At 35.7% G+C, this 22,864-nt stretch overlaps 1 protein-coding gene across 1 annotated transcript in view; it reads right to left on the reverse strand.

The window, feature by feature from the left end:
• Positions 1–18,312: 18,312 nt before the first annotated feature.
• CSNKA2IP (casein kinase 2 subunit alpha' interacting protein) overlaps positions 18,313–22,864 on the reverse strand; it is a 128,891-nt gene continuing 124,339 nt past the window's right edge. Inside the window, 2 exon segments of the mRNA XM_050778992.1 lie at positions 18,313–20,317; positions 20,320–21,088. Of these exon segments, the coding sequence (XP_050634949.1) occupies positions 18,624–20,317; positions 20,320–20,818 (2,193 nt within the window). The 5' untranslated portion in view covers positions 20,819–21,088 and the 3' untranslated portion in view covers positions 18,313–18,623.

Consider the following 22,864-nt stretch of genomic DNA (forward strand, 5'->3'; position numbering starts at 1 on the left):
TTTCTGTTCCAGGATGCAATTCAAGATCCCACATTGCATTGTCCTATCTCTTTAGTATCCTCCAAACAGTACCTTAGTCTTTTCCCTTGTCTTTCACAAGGACACTTGTCAGTTACTTGGTAGACTGTCTCTCAAATTGTGCTTGTCTGATGTTTTCACATTTTTAGGTTGAAGCAATGTGTAGTTGGGAAGAATACCACAGAGGTGATACATTCTCCTCTGTGCATCCTTTCAGGACACACGATGTCCATAAGGATTGCTGGTAATGTTAGCCTTCATCACATGGTATCTTAATCACAGTGCTGCCTGCCAGGATTCTCCACTGTAAAGTTAGCTTTCCCCTTAGTAATTACGGAATATTTGGGAAAAGTCTGTGTAAATAGCATGTTTCTGTTTAAACTTTCACCCCCTAATTTTAGTGTCTATCAGTGGATCTTGCCTGCAACAATTATTCCTATGGTGATTTTTTTTAGTTTGTTTTTTTCATCTAAATTTATTAATTGAAATTCTTCTGTGAGGAAGAGCTGCCTCTACTCCCCAGTTACTCTGTTATTTATTTACGTATGTATAGACTGACTCTTACTTTTTAAATTTTGAGTTATAATCTAATATCATAGTTATTTTTTCTGTTGCTCCAGCTGTTTCAGTTTGGGTCATTGAGAGCTCTTCCATATGGGTTCCTTGACTCTTTCTTTTTTTTCTTCTTCTTCTTTTTTTTTTTTTTTTTTTTTTTTTTTTTTTTTTTTTGAGACGGAGTCTCGCTCTGTCCCCCAGGCTGGAGTGAGCGGCGCGATCTCGGCTCACTGCAAGCTCCGCCTCCCGGGTTCCCGCCATTCTCCTGCCTCAGCCTCCCGAGTAGCTGGGACTACAGGCGCCGCCACCACGCCCGGCTAGTTTTTTGTATTTTTAGTAGAGACGGGGTTTCACCGTGTTAGCCAGGACGGTCTCGATCTCCTGACCTCGTGATCCGCCCGCCTCGGCCTCCCAAAGTGCTGGGATTACAGGCGTGAGCCACCGCGCCCGGCCTCTTTTTTCTTCTTTTTAAGCACTTCTTTGTTTCCTGGAATTACAAAATTCTCCAGTGTCCACTGAAAATGCTGCACTTTCATCCAGTTTCATTCAATAATTCCTTATCTTAGATCTGAATTAGCTAGGTCTGCAAGAGCCTTACATACTTTCATTGGAGAAAAGTATTTAGATACCATGCTCTGGGTATGGGCTTTGCTAATTGCCACTTGGGTGTCACTGCTTCTATACCCTCTTAGTAAGTATATGTCTGTAGACCAACCCTGAGCATACACATTCATGCACACATACACACATCTGTAGCTATCTCTGTATCTATCTGTATTTATAATTATTTTTAAGTGCATATTGATTTCTCTGACTCCCATCCAGCACCATAGACTTTATTCTAGCCTCTTTATAATTTCTCAGACCATGAAAAATCTGGCTCTCATTATCCACTTGTTTAATTCCAGTGTTCAATTAAGGTGACTTCAGAATTACTAACATTTGTCCCAGAGAGAAACAAATGTATCAACTAGAGTTCCTTAGTTATGTAGTGTCCACTAGTCCTACAGTATCCACTGAAAGAAATTTCAAAGTTGCTTCCGTCAACTCCCTTTTCCCTCATCCCCTTTAGTGTTATTATATCATGTATTTGTAACATAGATTCATTTGTCACAATCAATATTCAATCCGTCTTCCATTCTCATATCCTGGTTACATTCTTTAAAAATTCATTCTTTATGTTGTGCAGTTCCATGAAGTTTGACAAATGCATACAACTGTCTATCCAAAACCACAATTTAACACAGAAACATTTCAATACCCCCAAAATTCGCTCCTATGATCCCTTTGTGGTAAACCACTGCCGTGGCCCCGAGATCTCGGCACCCTATTGTCTGTTTCCCATCTCTATATACTTGCATTTTCTTTGTGTCAGATAAATAAAATTATGGTTTACAAGGTCTATGATGTCTGTGAAAGTGCATGAAGATCCATGTTGCTGTGTGAATCAGTAGTTTTTCCCTTGTTAGTGCTGAGTGGCATTCCACCACGGAGTTGAGCCACAGTGTATTTACCCATACATCTATTGAATGGTGCCAGAGTCGTTCCCAATTTTTGGAGGACATGAATAATGTTATTATAAATATTCAAATACAGATGAATGTGTGAACATATTTTCAGATACCTAGGAGTAGGATTGCTAGATATGGGGTAGATGTATATTTAAATGTTTATTACCTTTACCTCCAGCATTGTGGGAGAGTTCTATGGGCTCCACATCCTAGACAGATATCAGTATTGCCAGTTTGGGGGTTTGTTTTGTTGTTTTTAGTTTTAGCAGCGTATAGTGAAAAACACTGAGTTTGAACTTTGATCCTCTACTTACTCACTGGCTTTAAAACCTTGGGCAAGTTATGTAACTTCTCTGCTTCAGTCCCCTAAATTGTCAAAAGTGGTTAATAATACCGCCTACCTCAAAGACTTTTAATAACTAAATGAGATAAGGAGCATAAACTCCTTAATGCTGTCTGATACATATATCTCAAAAATATTAGTTTCTAATTCTTTACCCTCTTTCTCCTCTTATCATCTTTGAATTTACTCCTTAAGTCATCAAATTTATTGAACATGTATTTTAGAACAAAACAACACTTCCAGATAAATTTAATAATTTATACCTGGACTCATAAGTTTTAAACCGTTTATTTGAAATTGTTGATTTCTTCTTTTTAACTTTAATAACTTTGATAGCATTTCTGTGCCTCTGAAATATCTTCTTTTTTGCCCTTGATTCAAATTCTAAATTTTATCCAACTCTATTGTAAATTCCACTTTTCCTATTGCTGACATATTTAAAGCCATTTCAAGCCAAAGACTGTGGCTTTCTCTAACTTTCTACGTATTCTCAAAATTAATGAAAATACTTTCAGAATTATATTGAGAACTTTTTCACAATAGACATGTTTACTTCTAATTACTTGATGTCATCTCTTGTGATCAGTGTAGGTATTTTGAAAAAGTAATCAAAGTAATTCAAATGCATTCCCTCTCAACTAGCTCACAAACCCTGATTTAGGACATAAATACCTTAATAAATATATCATTCTAATTTTTTAGGTATCTAAACATAAGGTGCAATGACCTTTCTTATTCTCAAAACTATTTTTTGCTAGCCTTAACGATTCCAAGAGATGTATTTCCAAGCTGCTTTTCCAAATTCCCAGGTGACCTGAAAATTATTTTATGACTCCATTTGAGTTTGAAATGTTTGAATATATGTCCCTTAGTGTTTTCTGGTGGCCTCTAATTGTTCCAATACTGAGAAAATTAAGGAAAAGAAAATGTTTAGCATACTCTTTAATGCACAGAGGAATAAGATGATTTACATTCTCTCATGTTTTGAAGATATATTTAAAAACAAAGGAGAGATGGGTTCCTTCTACTGAATAGCTTTTCTAAGAAACCTGAGTCACTTAATTTGTTCAACAGAAGTGCTTCTAAACTGTCAGCAATAATAATAATAATTGAGCTAAATTTTTTAAATGTCAATATTACCATTCACAATGACAAAAAGAATTATAATGCTGAAAATAATCTTTAAAAGAACCTGTGCTTTTTTATTTTTAAATAAAATTGCGACTCTGCCAGTTCTTCACAGCTTAATCCAGGAAAACAGAGTTGCTCTCTGCTGAGACTAGGAAGACGTTAGAAGGAGCAAAGTTAAGAGATTGGGCAGTGATATAAGAAGAGAGATAGGAAGTTTGGTTTGTAACCTATTGAGTTTGAGATGACAAATGTCATTGGTAGATAATAAGCAAAAAGTTTGGAGTTATAATATCTGGACTAGACATTCAAGTTCAGAAATCATCAGTAAGCAGCATTGAAAGCCACGCTGTGGAAACTGAATTTAACTGGAATTGTGGTTTTGCCAGAGAATTTCAACAGAGGGAGAATGTGGCGAGAACCTTGAGGGTGTATGCAATATAATTTTTACAATGGAAGAATTTAAGCAACTATAAGAAGCATCTAGGAGGCAAAGGACACTTAAATATTTGTAAAGTGAATGAATTGTCATCCATGGTTGTGTCAACATATAGTCAGAATAAGAGAACTAAAGGAAATGTGTGAGATGCTTTGAACTGAGATTTTAGAGTATTTGATAGTGAGAAGGTCTGGATTGTAATCATGGTTTTAAAATGAAAAGGGGCAAGTAGGACAAAGAAATTATAAAAATGAGAACTCAGGATATTAAAAGGATCTTAGTTTTAATACGAGTAGAATTGAAGAGGATGAAAGTAAGCCTGGATCCAAATGAGACTGTCATGAAGTTCAAAAAATGACATAAATAAACAAATAAACAAGATAGTTGGTGATAAAATACAGCCTGATAACATGACACATAAACCCGGGGAAAGAAGTAAGGGATTAGAGAGGGAGAAACAGCCATAAGAATCAAGGAGTAAACTTCCCCTTGTGAAAAAAAGACTGGTATGTATCACTTTGAAGGAAAAACTTGAGGGTTGCAGTTTCCTCAAAAAAAGCATAGCTATCAACCAATTAGCTTATTGAGAAGGAAATGATTAGAAAAGAGCTGAGCATGTCGTATAGGAAATTGTGCTAAAGGCTGGTTATGCTATAAAGCTTAAAGGAAGAATTTCAGTATTGGGGTAGGAGTTAAGATATAGGGCTAAAAATAGATGAGAGTGCTGGCCAATGGTGATGACTAAAGTCAAGAACTTTTCTCCACTGCTAACTGAAAGAGCAAATGAGATTAATACTACGTATCAAGGCAGATAGACACAAATGACAGGACCTTTATGTGTATAGCATGATCCCACATTTAAAAATAAAAATAAAAAACGAGTACATGTTTGAATTTGCAAAGGCAAAATATGGAAAGATAATAAAACCTAAATATTACTTCCTAGGAGGGAAATAATTTTGTATTTCTATAAGATACATTAAGTTATTGTCAGAATTCTTTTAAACGTGCACTATTTCTACCAGCAAAATTAATAAAAATATAATATGAGCAGAAAACATTAAAGTGTTTTATATAATGCCAATTATGGTTTTTAAAATGCTGGGAATGGAATGAAAGCTGTGACCAATTCGAAATGATATGAGAAGTTATTAACAGTAAGTAGTTCTCGCTCAGGAATGACATCACCAGACAGCTACGAAACTTTCCAACTGTTGAATGTTTCATGACAATCATTTTGACGAGGAAAAAAAGAGAGACTAAGGGGGACGGGAGTGGAAGAGAGAGAAGCAGGGACATAAAGAGAGAGAAAATGTTTTTCTGCTTACACATCCCATACAATTTCTACTAGGAAGAGAGCTAACACGGTGGGTATGTTTCATTTAAGCATATATTTTAGTTACCATATTTTTAACTGCCATGTGCCAGGTATATTTCTCTTAGGCCTGGAGAAACAGTAGTTTTCAAGACAGTCGACATCCCTCCCTTATGGGAACTTACATTCTAGAGATCAGTACTTCCCATAGACATGTAAGTAAGCCACATTTGTAGTTTAAAATTTTCTAGAAGCCATACTAAAAGAGTAAAATTTTAAAAAGTTGGTAAAATTACCATTAGTGGCATAGTTTATTTAACCCCATATATCCAATCATGATCCATTATCATTTCAGTATGTAATTATGTACCCAAAATATTGATTGGACACTGTCTGTAGCATAATGCATGATTCATCTAAAGCTAAAGAAAAGTATTTGAACGTTTTCTAATTTTTTATAAGTTGATTTGTTATTTTGAGTAAAAGTTTTTTATTTAAAGTCATTGGTGACTTTATTGAAGATTATTTCACCTTTAAAATATGTAGTTTTTAGTGTTTCCTCATAATTCTGTAACAAATTTTCTGTAATTGAAATAACTTTTACTATCTCTCCATATAAAACTGGTTTTCTTTATTGTGCTAGAATCTAAGCTATCTTAGAGTCGGCCAATATTATAAATTCAAATTTTTCTAAAAAAAAATTTAAATGTCTGTTAGATATTCCATTTTGATTTCAGGCAACTAATATGCTGACTCTTTTTTATTTTTTTGATGGAAATCAAAATCACTATATAGCTGCTGAAAATGTTTCCGAATATTGTCTACTGTATTATACTTAACTTTTTTTTTTTTTTTTTTTTTTGAGACGGAGTCTCACTCTGTTGCCCAGGCTGGAGTGAGTGGTTGGATCTCAGTATACTTAACTTTTAACACAATGCCCAAATAAGTTTTCTGTGTTTCTCTGATGCAGCACGTTGCAATTTCCATTTATCATAAATTTTTGACAAACTTTCCACTTTTTTGTATCTTGAATCATATTGTAAGCTTTTGCATCTTCATTTCATTCTGCACAGTAGTGTGGTTTTGTCTTAAATTTTAAAATGTGTTCATACTTACTTGTAAGCTAAAAATGTCAATTATATTATAATCAGAACTATATTATGTATTTTATCTTAATTTCCAATTACAAGTTATATAAGTGTTACTATAACTGATGTTTTCTGCATAAAATAATTAAATAATTATAATCTTACATCAGTGTGCAAAGAAAAAACATTTAAAACGTATGAATCCATTGATATCAACTGGATCCATGATTTGCTTGTGCCTAATACTGGAAATGCACACTACAATAAAACAATAATATCTTAAAGTGATGCAATATTTAAGGGAAATGTAGTCCTATCAAAACAATAATGGTGTTTGTCGGAAAAATGTTTACACTGCTTCAGTTTTTAATTTTAAAATGTGGCACTAACCACATTTCAAGTATTCAATAGCCATATTTGACTAATGGTCATTGTATTGGAAAGTGCAGTTCTAGCCATTAAAAAAATATTTCACCTACATGTAGACTATATAGTACTAGACTAAGCCCTTTTCTGGAAATCAATTTCTTCTTTGGTAAAACCAGAATTATGAAATACTTCCAACTTCATAGAATATTATGCAACTGTAGGGAAGCTCACACATTGGAGATGATAAAATGTTCTTTCTTTGACTTTCTAAACAATTTCATAAAAATTCTTTCAATAATTTTTCATACCTAAGACAGTGATATGATCTATTCAGAATTATAGATTTATAGTAAATGTATCAAGGTATTTTATATGGGATAGAATTGGAAAGTGCAAAATATGATCTCCAGTGAAGGGAAGACTTTTCTCCCCCAAACAAATGGTTTTTGTATTTTATTATTGAAAATAAAGAAATAATAAATGAAATGTTTCCTCTAATAGACAATTCAGTGAAATTGCAAACTGTGAAGAGATGAGGGCTGATTTAGAGTTTAGTTATGAATAAGAATACCAAGTACGTATACTATGATGACACTTCATGTTACAGATTTCAATAGCTTTCTTTTTATCACAAATGATATGATATGGTTTCGATCTTTTAAAAATTAAATCATTTTCCATTTATTATGTATCTCTGACATGTTACACCTTTTTTATGAGAAGTGTGTGGTTATCCTACAGTTCATAGTCTGAAGTACTGAAATTAACACTTCTTTAGTGAAAGAGTCTGACTCTCCAGTGTTACTTTTTCAAACACTTCTTACTTGGTAGTGTAATCCTGGCACAAATCCCAGAATGTGATTCTAACACATCATTTTCCTCACTGTAGGAATTAATACAAGCTTTAGGAAAATCATTTTCTCTAAGTAACAGAAATTGCTCTTAGCCCAACTCCTTATACTCCCTACCTAGAACCAAATACTCATTTAAATACTTATTGGCAAGGCATTTGATGAGGGTAAGACACTCTACAATGTGAAGTAAGAAGGGAAAGAAGATATGCTACAGTTTCTTAGCTTTTAGGGCCCTTACAATCTCATAGGTGACATGGAAATTAATAAATCAAAAGGATTTATTTGTAAATATAATTAAGGATCCCCAGGCCAGGTGCAAAGAAATGCAAAGCAAGAAGAATCTCTGGCCTAGAGTGATAGACAAGAATGTTGCTATACTGTTAATAGAGTGGAGCTCAAGTAATGGATAACATATTAAAGTAGCTGGATATGGAAGTTGGGTCTTTTAAATTGGGCTAAGCAACATGAACAAGATCTGAGAGGCAAAAAAAAAAAAATGGGAATATTTGAGAAATTGCAAGAAGCAATAATTAAATGGAGTTTGAGGTATACTATGGATGGAGTACACTGAGAGAGTAGTTGTGAGTGAGAGTTTGATATAGACAAGATTGTGGGGGACCCTATGTGGCAGGCTGAGCAGTCTGGACTTTGCTCAATTAACGATAGGCAGCTTTGACCTGGATAGTGATGGTCAAAGTGGAATATAAAGATTTACAGGTAGAAGAGGGACTGCCAAAGAATCTTGTAATTAGTGCTTGTAATTAGTATGGATCTCAGGTCATTATTATTCTAAATCATCAAAACATGGTTAAATTGTGTTACCAAACTGTAATTGTTAAAGCCCCATGGATCAATAAATATTTGAAAATGTAACAAAATATTAATAAAGTAAGGAATGATGCTATTTATTTCAGAAATACTGTGTGCCAAATGCTCACCATCTATTATCTCTCCTTGTTGAGGAAACGGATTTTCACAGTAATCAAATAACTTTCCAAAGCTGCGCAGTTAGTGACAGAACCAGAGTTTGAGTGTATCTGAGCCTAGGAGTGCAAAGCGCGTAATTGCTGTCCCTTAATGTTAAAGTGAACGTTCATGTTTTCAACCTGGAAGAGGAACGAATATGCAGACCTGAGAGATAATATAACCGCGATGGAGTGAATGTTTGTGTCCCTCCAAAATGTGTATGTCAAAGCCTATTCTCCAATGTGATAGTTCGGAGGTGGCGTTTTGGGGGTTGATTAAGTCATGAATGGATTAGTACCCTTATAAGCAGATAAAGAGAGGGGAGCCATGTGAGGACACAGTGAGAAGCTTCCTCTAGAACTAAGAAGTGGATCCTGACCAGACACTGAATCTGCCAGCACTTTGATCTTGGAGTCAGTCTCCCGAATTGTGAGAAATAAATTTCTGCTGTCTAGAAGCCACTGCTTTATGGTATCTTGTTATAGCAGCCCGAATGACTAAGACAATAATTAAATCCATTTCTTTTTTATGAAAGACGTTAAGGGACAGAGAATTTAAATGATTTTCAGAGATTACAGAGTTTTTTTGGGAAGTGACTTGCATAAAATGAACAATGTATTTTATGTAACTGAAAGAATTGAGAAATGAGCCTAATTGCATTTTCATTCCTTTTTTTTTTCTTCTTTTTAATCTTAAGCACCTCATATAGTTCATTAATGTAAATAATCCTGAATGTGAGTGGTGGTTAAGGCCATGTAAATGGGCCGGGCACGGTGGCTCACGCCTGTTATCTCAGCACTTTGGGAGGCCGAGGCTGGCAGATCACGAGGTCAGGAGATCGAGACCATCCTGGCTAACACGGTGAAACCCCGTCTCTACTGAAATTACAAAAAACTAGCCGGGAGCGGTGGCGGCTCCTGTAGTCCCAGCTACTCGGGAGGCTGAGGCGGGAGAATGGCGGGAACCCGGGAGGCGGAGCTTGCAGTGAGCCGAGATCGCGCCATTCACTCCAGCCTGGGGGACAGAGCAAGACTCCGTCTCAAAAAAAAAAACACAAAAAAAATGTAAATAGGTCTTATTATATTAACACATGATCAATTAACATGACATAATAGTAACTAGGCAGAGTTATTACAAGGATTTGGAATGATGTAAACAAAAGCAGGAAGAAAAGAACTTACATACTATGTGATCAAGTGGGCAATAGTTAGATTTAGCTATCCTTTTGAATTTAAGGACATTCTGCGAAAGAGCATGAAACAATCCTAGAAAATGTAAACTTAAACTCTTTTTCCTTACAGCTACATAAACTCAATTTTTCAAAAGGCTAAGTTACTGCCCAGGATCCTCTAACTTGTAAGTGTGAAAAGCAGGTTCAGTGTCTTACACAGGAAATTCACCAATTCTCGCATTCTATGGGGGCGGGGGCGGGGGTGGGGTGGTGGCAGAGAGGGCCTGAAGTTGTTGGGGAGGGACTGGAAAACTAAATGCAGTTCGACGTTGAGCTATAATAAAAGACGAATTTGCGAATTTTCCTAAAGAAAGGGAAAAGCCAATAAAAGAGATTTAAACTGAGCGGTTTTTTCTGAAGCATCTATTTGACAAATAATTTATATAGATTACTCCAGATCAGAAGGAAAATAAGGAGGAAGAAGTAGAGGAGAAGCAGAATGAGAACAAAAGAAAAAAGAGACAAATATCACTTCATTACAATAAATCTCAACAACTTGAAAAATAGTTTTGAATGAAGAAAGTCAATCCAGTTGGCAGAGAAGCAAAATTTTAGTAGAGAGCCTGAAGAAGAAAGAGAGGGAGACCAAGAATCTAGTCCACTAGCCTCTCCCAAACTCTGTTCCACTCTCATGAAGCGTACATCCTTGTTCTTTACTAATCCTCCAGGCACCCAACTGTCATTTACCTTAGTGATTCCTTTTCTTCATGTGTATTAAACTAAAAATTGGTAAAATGATATAAAAGTTAATCAAATGAATTAATAATCATTTGTACATTTAAAAGTTGTAAATTCAACAGATTTGGAAAACAGAACTAAAAGTATATAAATATCACACTAAGATTTATATACTGATACAAGGTTTCTTTGACTGTATTAATGTTTTTGACTGCATAATTATTTGGTTAGGGGATATCCTGTGCACGGTATATTTAGCCACATCCCTGGCCTTCACCTAGTCATGACCTAGAATGTGTAGAACATCTATCTAGTTATAACAATCAAAAATATCTCCAGACATTACTAGATAATGCTGAAAGCAAAATCAACCCTGGTTAAGAACCACTCTTAATTACATATTGAAATGGAAAACTGTTTGAAATATGGTGTAAAGTAAAATTTATTACTAAAATGGATTTTACCTTTTTTAACTTTTTAATGTAGCTATAAGAAATTTTTAAATTACATATAATTCATGTTAAATTTGTATTGGGAAGCACTGTGGCAACCAGCATTCCTCTCTGTTTTATACTCTAAAGCAGTGTTCCTCAAACTCTTAATGTACATAAAACTTACCTAAAGATTTTATAAAAATTCAAATTAAAATTCAGTACATTTGAGGTGGGGTGAGATTCTGTATTTATAAGGTCCTTGATGATATTGATGCTCCTAATCCATGGATCAAATGTTGTACAGCATAACTCTTGGGAACTCTCCATATGTATGCAAAATAGGACATAAAAACGAATGTCAATGCAACACTATTTGTCATAATAAAAAGATGTGAACACTGTTCACCCAAAAGGGAATATATAAATTGTAGTAAGTTCACACTACATAGTTATATAATACATATTTATATGTGTGTATGTGTGTGTATACATATACATGACCAGTAAAAAATGAACATGAACTATATCATGCCAGGATAAATCTCAAAAACGTAATCCAGATCAAAAACCACATATTTCAAAATGTTACGTACATTAAGATAAAATATATTCAAAGTTAAAAACTTGCAGAAGAATAGATTGTTATGGACTCAAAAATATTTACTAAATTTCTTCGACAAATGTGATTCACAGCAAGTTCATAACAATGGTTATTTCTGAGGAGTGAAAGATATTGGGATCCTGGATGTTTATACACACTGGAGTTAGCATATGTATCAATAATGTTTTATTTCTTTAACACACGAAGTAAATGAAACCAGTGAGGTTTGGGAAACTCCACCCAGAGGCAGAAAAAATGGAGGAAAAAATGGGTGGCTTCATGGGCCAGGTCCATGGCCCTACTGCTGTGTGCAGCCTTGGGACTTGGCACCCTGTGTCCCAGCCATTCTAGCCATAGCTAAAAGGGGCCAAGATACAGCTCAGGCCATAACCTCAGAGGGTGCAAGCCCCAAACCTTGGCAGCTTCCACATGGTGTTGAGCCTGTGTGTGCATGTTTTTCTTAGGCCTTGGAGCCTGTGAAGTGAGGGGCTACTGTGAAGGTCTCTGACGTGCTCTGGAGACATTCTCCCCATTGTCTTGGTGATTAACATTTGGCCCCTCTTTCCTTATGCAAATTTCTGCAGCCAGCTTGAATTTCTCCTCAGAAAATGGGATTATCTTTTCTATTGCATCATCAGGCTGCAAACTTTCCAAACTTTTCTGCTCTGTTTCCCTTTTAAAACTTAATGCTTCTAACAGCATCCAAGTCACCTCTTGAATCCTTCACTGCTTAGAAATTTCTTCTTCCAGATACCCTAAAGCATCTCTCTAAAGTTCAAAGTTCCACAAATCTCTAGGGCAGGGGCAAAATCCCCCGAGTCTTTTTGCTAAAACATAACAAGACTCACCTTTACTCCAGTTCCCAGCAAGTGCCTCGTCTCCATCTGAGACCACCTCGGCTTGGATTTCATTGTCTGTATCATTATCAGCGTTTTAGTCAAAGCCATTCAACAAATCTGTAAGAAGTTCCAAACTTTCCCATACTTTCCTGTCTTTTGCTGAGCCCTCCAAATTGTTCCAAGCTCTGCCTGTTACCCAGTTCCGAAGTCGCTTCCACATTTTCAGGTATCTTTACAGCAGCACCCCACTCTACCAGTACTAGTTTACTGTGTTAGTCAGTCTTCATGCTGCTGATAAAGACATACCCAAGACTGGATAATTTATAAAGAAAAAGAGGTTTAATGGACTCACAGTTTCACATTGCTGGGGAAGCCTCACACTCATGGAGGAAGGTGAAAGGTACATCTTACATGTCAGCAGACGAGAGAGAATGAGAACCAAGAGAAAGGGGAAACCCCTTATAAAGCCATCAGATTGCTTGAGACTTATTCACTACCATGAGAACAGTATGGGGGAAACCACTCCCATGATTCAATTATCTCCCACTGTGTCCCTGCCACAACACATGGGAATTATAAGAGCTATAATTCAAGATGAGATTTGGGTGGGGACACAGTCAAACCATATCACCCAGTAGTAACCACTTTTTTCAACATTTTGGTATTTTACTTCCAGTCATTTCATCTTTCTCATATATATGAAACAGATATTACACAAGTGCACACATAGACACACATCATTTTAATGTTTTACAAAGTAAGATCATATATAAACTGTACTTGATCTATCTTACAATTTGATATGTTCTACTTAAATCATAAATGATATAGCCTCCTTGTTTTTCTCTGCTCTCTCTTATCTAAAGCTTCTGTTCAAAACTTAGATACAGTAGTTTAGCTATCTCTTCTTTGTTTCATTTTCCTCTTCCATCACATGCTCAGGATCACTAGCCAGGCCCAAGAGCTCTCACGAAATATTTTCCAAACATAGATAGTTCTGCTTCTAAAATAAATATTGGTGCAATACTTATAATAACAAATATTATTGCTAGGAAAATATCACCTGAACATATTATAGTCTATTTAAATACCTTTCTATAAATGAACAATTTCTCACAATTATAAGCAAACAGCAATGGTTACTTATAAGTCTACATTGTCACAATAATTTTTTTAAAATAAATTTCAAGGAGGAAGACCATATGGAAAACAGTTGTGTATATTATAAAGGCCTTGATATTATTGTCAAATTATTATCCACATGTTTCATAACATTTTACCTTAACTAGTACGATTGAATGTGAAAACTCATAGGACCTACTTTCTGTCTCTTGACTGTTAAGTACTATGTTCTCATATCCAGCCTTTTCTATTTAAGGCAAAAAGCATTATTAAGGTGCTATTAATTTTTTTCTATTCTATTTTAGATAATTTTTCCCTCAAATATAGTAAGTTGTGAGTCCTTCTACCCTTCCTTAAATATTTTCTCATCTGCAAAAGATTTGACAGAAGTTTACTGACCTTTCTGGCACTAACACCTGTTGTTCCCTATGTTGGAATTTTCCTGGTATCTCAGTAGAAGCTGGAAGAGAGATAATTGAATATGTGTTGCTTGTATAGACATTTTTACCTATAAACTCCATCCAGTTTTATTTACAAATTAAAATACCAGAAAAATATAGGTTAAAGAATTCTCTGGGAACAAAACTTGAAGGTAGATACTGTTGGAATTAAGAAAAAGATAAATAACTTCCTATAGCACAGAAAAGTTCAGAACAACTAAATCATAGTCCATAAAATAAAGGAAAGAAGTAGAAAGATGCTACAATGAAACACAAAGTTTAGAAAACAAGCTAAAAGGTGAAAAATTAAACAGTAAGTTGCATCAATAAATAAAAATCCATTGAACTACTCAGTTTAAACTAATTCAACAAATATTTATATTTAGTATGATCCAGGTACCACCAGGTCTTGAGGAGTTAGTGGTGAACGAAATATACACAGGACCTCTACTCATGAAATTTAGTCTAGTAGATATTAAAAAAAAAAAATTACAAGTTATGAGCTTCATCAGAGCATAGTTCAAGATGAATATAACATGTGTCAAAATGGTTTTCTAAAGAGGTTGCAGTAAGCCTTGATAGCATACATCAGTTCTTTCTCATCATATTTGATATTAAAATGCTAGAAAGAAACACTTTTGACATAAGAAATAAGACAAAGACAATTGCCATCATCAGTAACATTTTTATGTAAATTCTTACCAAAACAACAGGTGGAGAGAATTATCCATATTAATCTTAGGAGAAAGATGCAGAACAATAAAAAAATTACTTATTTCAAAGAATTAAAAAAGAGGAATATCTGGGATACATGTGCAGTGTGCAGGTTTGTTATATAGGTATACCTGTACCATGATTGTTTGCTGCACCTATCAACCCATCATCTAAGTTTTAAGCCCCACATGCATTTGGTATTTGTCCTAATGCTTTCCCTCTCCTTGACACCTTCCCCTGGACCCCCTCCCCCAAAAAGGCCCCAGTGTGTGATGTTCCCTTCCCTGTGTCCATGTGCTCTTATTGTTCAAGTCCCACCTTTAAGTGAGAACATGTAGTGTTTGGTTTTCTGTTCTTGTGTTAGTTTGCTGAGGATGATAGCTTTCAGCTTCATCCATGTCCCTAGAATGGATATGATCACATTCTTTTTTATGGCTGTATAATATTCCATGGTGTATACGTGCCACATTTTCTTTAGCCAGTGTATCATTAATGGGCATTTGGGTTGGTTCCAAGTCTTTGCTATTGTAAGTAATACTGCAATAAACATATCTGCCCATGTGTCTTTATAGTAGAATGATTCATATTCCTTTGGGTATATACCCAGCAATGGGATTGCTGAGTCAAATGGTATTTCTGGTTTTAGATCCTTTAAGAATCACCACACTGTCTTCCACAATGATTGAACTAATTTACACTCCCACCAACAAGTGTAAAGGCGTTCCTATTTCTCCACAGCCTCACCAGTATCTATTGTTTCCTGACTTTTTAATAATCGCCATTCTTACTTGATTAAGATGATATCTCATTGTGGTTTTGATTTGCAACTTAAAGTAAAATTATATATGTATATATACATACACATACATATACACACACATTTTTTAAAAGGATCCTGAAATAAGAGAGGCCAGATGATGACACATAACCCCACAAGCAAGGTGGGCCCAACTATTATAATGAACAGTGAAGTTGGAGTAGCAGCCATAAGGTCCTGAAAACAAAGGCGCTGTGAAGTTGGTTAAAAGAATGCTGGTGGCAAAATACATGAACAGCAAACAAGAGATTTAGTTACTCTATACAATCAAAAGAAATTATGGTCTCCAGATATTTGAAAATTAAATAATGTATTTATAATAACTAATGGTTCAAAGAAGAAATCAAGAAAGAAATTATAAAATATTTTATTTGAATTAAAATGGAAACACAACTTACTGATAAAAAGAATGAACTGTTGATGGAAGAAACAACATGAATAAATCTCAAAATAATTATTCTTTTTTTGTTCAAAATAATTATTCTATGTATAAGAAGACAGATAGAAAAGAATACATACTGCACAATTCCATTTATGTAAAACTCTAGATTATACAGACTAACATATAGTGACAAAATGCGGACCAGCAGTTGTTTGGAGGGCAAGAAGGATAGAAGAGAGAGATTACAAAGTGGTATGAGAAAATGTTTGAATGTCATCATCAGTTTTTTCTTATCTTTATGTATAATTATCTTGATTGTGATGATGTTTTCATGGTTGTTGACATTTGTCCAAACTTATAAAATTGTATATTTTAAACATGTATGGTTTACTGCATGTCAATTATATCTCAGTAAGACTCTTAAGAAATAAAGTTTCTATAACTCTAAAAAAAGGAGGAAGAACTTCAATAGCATTAACTCAATATCAATATCAACACATACTTTAGGACATTTACTCTGTTCCCAAAGACTAGGCAAAGAAAAGAAAAAACAGTAAAACATACTGTACAAAGTTTTCAGTCTTAAGTGAAGAGAGATAAGAAATGGTTGCAAGATAGTGTGGTTAAGAGCAGTACAACGATTAAACACAGAATTTCCTGGCAAGACGAAGGCCAACTAACCCCTTTGTAAGTGAATCAAGAAAAGGCTTCCCTTAAGATGTTAACACAAAGCAGAGCCCTAGAGGATAAAAATGGATAAATGGAAAGATCTTTCTAGACAGCAAAATTGTTTATTTAAAATGTAGGATGTAAGAGAAGGCTGGACACATTCTATGCATTATAAAGAAACCAGCATGCCTGAAGCATTGGTAGGAGGCTGGAATAGAAGAGGAAATCCATTTTGAGAGGTTATCTTTGTTCAATCAGGAAAGGAATTTAGACTTTTCACAGAAAACAATGGGCAGTGATTAAAGGATTATAAGCAGTACAGTGGCTGCTTATAACTACAGCCACACCACAGTTGTGCTATGACCACAACTAGCAGGATGGCAGTAGGGATGGAAAAAACGGGCTGGATTTTAGAAAATAATAAGGCCATAGAATTCATGATGTTAGAGAGGGATAAGCAATGGGAAAAACATGCCACCATGGTGACAAATTTATGTATCAGAAATATGTTCAAAAGTCAACGTGTATGTTTACAAGTTGTATTAGAGTTCTCTAAGGGACAGAACTAATAGGATAGATGAATATGTGAAGGGAGTTTATTAAGAGAATTGGCTCACACAATCACAAGGTTAAGTCCCACAATAGGCTTTCTGCAAGCTGAGGAGCCAGGAAGCCAGTTGGAGTCTCAAACTCAAAAGTAGGGAAGCCAACAGTGCAGCCTTCAGTCTGCGGCCGAAGATCGGCAAATCACTGATGCAAGTCCAAGATTCCAAAAGCTGAAGAACTTGGAGTCCGATGTTCGAGGGCAGGAAGCATCCAGCATGGGAGAAAGATGGAGACAAGAAGTCTCAGCGAGTCTGCTCTTTCCACCTTCTTCTGCCTGCTTTATTACAGCCACATTGGCAGCTGATTAGATGGTGTCCACCCACATTGAGGGTGAGTATGCCTCCCCCAGTCCACTGATTCCCTCACAGACACACCCAGGAACAATACTTTGCACTCCTCAATCCAATCAAGTTGACATTTAATATTAACCATCACACAAGTTATTTTCATATCTAAGTGATAAATGGCTATGACCACAACTGGCAGGGTGGCAATGAGGATGGAAAAAAAAAAAAAAAAGAGCTGGATTCTAGAAGTAATAATGCCGTAGAATTAACGAAGTTAGAGAGGAACAAGCGATGAGAAACACACCATGACATTATAGTGACAAATGATAGGGAATACAGGAGCCGAGAATTATAGATTCAAAGATGTAAACTCTAAGTGTAAAAATGATGAATTCCGGCTTGGCCATGTGGAGCTTGAGATGCCTGTACTATGCTCCAGTTGGAAATGTCCAATATGTAGTCCAGTGACCAGAAAAGATGTAGAGTGGAGAAGTGGGATTGTGAGTCATTAGTGTATTTAAGAGAGTATGTAAATTCTAGCCATTGGAAGTGGAAATTAACACTTAAGGTAGGTAAGTAAGGCAACTCCCTGTCTTCCCACTACCAGTAGACCCAGTGGAACAAAAACATTTTTTATTAACTCGTTTTGTTTGTATAGATAGCCATGATGAACAGGTGACTTAAGAGCCCATAATTAAAATATCAACACAGTCAGCATTGAGTAGGATTATTTGTAACAGTAGTTATTCTTCATATTTATTAACTAAAGTTGAATAAATCATTGACTTCAGAGTGCAGGATATTGACATAGAAGAATTTTCCCTACAAACACATAATTGAAAGGATTTCTCTTTATAGATTTTCTTACCCATTGAACATGATCTGATTTTTCATTAAACATAGGGAAACAGATTAGCATAGATTGGCTTCTGAGGAAAGAGAATATTAATGAGCTAGATACATTTAAGACAGATGAAGTATTTCTGGTCTATGGCCAACTATATTAAATTCAACAATAATTACAAAGTGGCTACTATAAGCCAGACATTCAGTCAAAAACATGGGATTCAGTTTTGGGCTTCTAGAAGATCATAGTCTATTATTTAACTAGAAAATAGACCTTGGGATAATAGTTCCCTGGAACTCAAACACTAGTCTCAAAGAACTAAGAGATCAATGCCTTCAAACAGACTAAAAGTTAATTTAATCACAATTTCTCATTTCGTCCGGAAAAATTTGAACAGTGTATTTGCTCTCTTTCTCCATTTTACTGTATTGTTGTTCCTCACAGGCTTTGTTTTGAGAGATGATGACTGGCTTCGACTTGGTTTTCTGGGATGCAGCTGGTAATCTTTACTACATATAAACTCAAGCCAGGAGACCCCTGCAGGCAACCGATGGTAACTACGTACCTTAGGGAATACACGGCGTGAGAGAGTGAGGGTGATACACTCTTTGGAAGGAGGGGGAGAAGAGGGTGAGATGGAAGAGGAGGAAGAAGATGAAGAGGAGGAGGCAGAGGCAACAGAGTAGGAGGAGGAGGTGGTGGAGGAAGAGGAAGTGGAGGAGGAGGAGGGTGGGAGCAGGGATTGTGGCTGAGAATTTTTTTTTTTGACATAAAACAGCCAGTCAATAGCCTGGGGCTGTTGGCCTATAACTTTGTTTTCAGGGGCTACCGTCCACCATTTTTGCTTCATATTAAGTCCCTGGATATCCCGTTCAGATGGTTGGAAAAACTGTGGTGTCTTCTCTACTCCTTCAAGGTTGTCTTCAGGGGCTTCATTAGGCTGGTTTTCTTTCACAGGGAATGGGAGACAAGATGAGAAAGTCTCTGGTAGAGAAAGGACAAGAACTAATTTCACTTCTATTTTGCCCTCAGAATTGGCCTCAGGTGTTGGTATGACAGAAAGTGTTGCACAACGAGGATTTTTCTTTCCTCTAAAATGGTTACATGGAGATTTTATGCAGGAAGCACAAGCTAAGCAAACCACATAATTTGATGACAGGCGAGGACCAGGATGAGGATTTGGCCTTCCCCTCATCCTTCGAAACAAAATCTGCCTACAGAGATCCCTCTGTATTCTGGTCTTTGAGATAGAATTGACGATTTTATTTACAACATCATCAGGGACGGTTCCACCTTTAACAATGCAGGGCTGACTATACTTTAAAGTCCATGGAATTTCTTTATTTGATTCTGTCTTTGGAGAAATCTCAAAGGTGCTTTTACTCTGGAGTCTGAAACCTAATGTTGAAGCAGCTGTGTTCCTGGTGCAGTGTTTGGAGCTTGATAATAATTGACCTGAGACATTTGTTTTTGGATGGGGTGATGGCAGATGTGTGACTCTGTGTTTGTCATTTGGTGAAGTGGTATTCTGAAACTTGGAGTGACAGACGGGTGAACTGGGAGTCTGGAAGTTACAATCAAGCATAAACATTGGCTGAAAATTGAGCAGAAACAATGGTAAAATCTCAGATGGGTGGACAAAATATGATGATGCTGATTGTCTTGCTTTTGAATGGGACAATGGTAAGTTTGCAACGTTGGGGTTAGAGTTCAATATAGGTATTTTCTGAAATCTAGAGTCAAGTGATGGAGAGGTAAGAGCCATTTGATTGGGTTTGAAAGAAGGTGATGTCCAAAATAAGTCACTTGTTTGAAGTTTTGTGTTGAGTGATGGTGAACTCAAAGATCTTTGATTGTGCTGCAATAAAGATGTCCAAAGGCAGTCCAATGAGGATGTTTTCTGAGGTTTGGATTGAAGTAATGTCGAGCTAAGGGCTTTTCGTTTGGGTCTTAAGGAAGATGATGTCGAAATGATGTTTATGGAAGGTATTTCTTGATTTTGGAGGTGAAATAATGATGAACTTGAGACCCTTTGATGAGAAGACTTCAATGAAGGTGATCGCAGCAAACATCTAGGCTTGGAGATGTTGTCTGAGGTTTAGAGAAGGGCAATTGTGAACTCAGGGTTGTTTGATTGAGCTCCTGTGATGACGTCATTTTGAGGTCAGATGAAGATGTCGTTTGAGCTTTGAAGTGCAACAAATGAGAGTTCAGAGCTCTTTGAGCAGGCCACAATGAACTTCTCCAGTGGAGGCCTAGTGAAGGTGTGTTCTGATGCTTGGCATGGGACAATGGTGAATTCAGAATCCTATCACAGAAGCTCTTTGAAATTTTGTTCTGAGATTTGGGAGATGGTAATACTGAGCATCTCCAGACCTTCCTCTTGGAGCCCAGTGGAAGTTCTGCAAGGGGATTGCCATGGGATTGCACTTTGGCTACAGGTTGGTTATTGAATTGATTTAGTTTTTCACCTGTACGTTGATGTGTTAATGAATTGGCTGAGGACAGTTGGTAGAAATAGTCTAATGGCACAAAGTGTTGACCATAATATGCTAATGGCACCATCTTGTGTTGTGGTAGAGGTCTTTTTAAAAGCAGTTAGCTTGTGGGGATGTTTTAGTAACTGTTAGTCTTTTAGCTGGAATCCATGGAAAATGGATACTTTTACATAACAGTTGCTAGCTTATATCTTGTAATATTTCTGTTAATTCTCAAATATTATAGACTATTCCAAAATTGAAGTGCAGACGAGATTGAAAAAGATTGTCACCATTTGAAATTATCTTCAGTATTTTCTTTAGTTTCCTATACTTTTTTCTCCTGAGTAAATAATGCCTGTTAACAAAATAGTAAGGAGAGGTCAGAAGAGGTCCTGATAGAAATATTAATTTTCTTAAGTACTCTCTTGTAGTGACTAGAGCACAGGTGTTATGTCAAATTCCAGCTACAATGTGTATTGCAGCCACTTAGTGTATCGCTATGCATATCTTTTGAATTAAACTTTCAAAACCCCAATTCACCATCTGTAAAATAGACAAATATGATATTTAACTTATTGGGCTAAAGAATAAATAAACATATATATATATATTCTGACAGTGCCAAGATATTATAGGTGCTCAATAAAATGCAGTAGTTACCACTGGTGCTCTTTTAATTATTACATTTATAAAACAAGCAAATAGAAATCTGTGGTAAGTTTTTTGTGTAAAAAAAAAAAACTCAGAGAAAAATAAAAAGGAAGCTTCAAATGTTTATTTTCAATTTAGATTCAGTTACCCATGACTATCATCTTTTAGTTTACTTCCAAAAGTCGATTGCATATTTTTAGTTCTTGTCACCACTGCAGCATTGAAACTTTTGGCTATACCCTTTTAAGACTCCTGTTTCATTGCTATCCATTATTTCTCCACACTCTGATTCTCTGCCCTTATCCTCTTATTTTTTTCCAGGTCTCCACTGAATTTTTTTCTTTTGTTCTCATCCCAATATAATTCTAAGGGTTATATTACCAGGTCTCTTCTCTTTTCAGTTTATTCCTAAGTAATCACATCGGTTATGTTTAGGATTTTTAAATGAACTATAGAAATTTCTTAAAAAGAGAGAACCTTGTAGCTGGCCAAAAGTGATGTAAGCATCTATCACTCAACAAGGAGACTTATGCTACTTCTTAAAGGCAATTCATAGGGTGTCATGCCACACAATTTTATTTTTCAGGGTCCAAGCTTTCTTTGTTCTTCAGGTTTTTGATCAAGGTACACGATACAAAAAAAAAAAAAAAAAAAAAAAACTAAGACTAAAGTGATCACAACAGTTTCTGAAATCAATCAATTAAGTCCCTGGCCTGAGGCCCTTGAAGAATGAGACATTCCATGACTCTTTCTATGTTTCCATGACTTACCAACCCAATTTCTGATGGACAAATTTATTTCTCATATGTGCCAACTTATCCAGTTAATTTGCTATCAACTCTATTGTTGCTAGAAGTTTTTTCTTTATGTCAAGGTGACTTTTCACATAGTTACATTTTCTTTGCATTTATTTTTCAAATATATCTTATTAGTATCATAATTCACTTGTTTTTCAAGCCTTCCATCATTCTTTGTGGAATTTTCCAAGTACCAACAACATTAGTTACATACATTAACTTCTTAATTTTTTGTTTTTAGTTCTGGCTTATCTCTTGAGGTTCCAGATAGTATATCCAAATAATCAAGCTTCCTTATCCAAAAGTTCCAAAAACAATTCAAACCCAAAGCAATAAAAATTTAATACAGTTATTTTTCTTTCCAGAGAAATATTTTTCTATATCTTCTGTCTCAGTTCCAAACACTTAGTCATTTAATTCAGATTCTTTGAAATCATCCATGGCAACTTCACCCTCCCAAGCCATTTAGACACCAAGACCTCTTGATTTGATCACTTCCATATCTTAATTCACTGTTTTCTGTAAAATGCCACCATTACAGGCACATCTTATCTAGACTGTATAATTATAGTAACTTCTGTGTATCTTTCCAACATGACCTCACTCTCTCTCTTCTCCTTCTTTCCTGTGAGACATATAAAAGCAAACTCTCACTGGTGAGACACCACTGCTGCTCACTCAAA

Source organism: Macaca thibetana, chromosome 2 (genome assembly GCF_024542745.1).
Source record: "Macaca thibetana thibetana isolate TM-01 chromosome 2, ASM2454274v1, whole genome shotgun sequence".
Taxonomy (NCBI): Eukaryota; Metazoa; Chordata; class Mammalia; order Primates; family Cercopithecidae; genus Macaca; species Macaca thibetana.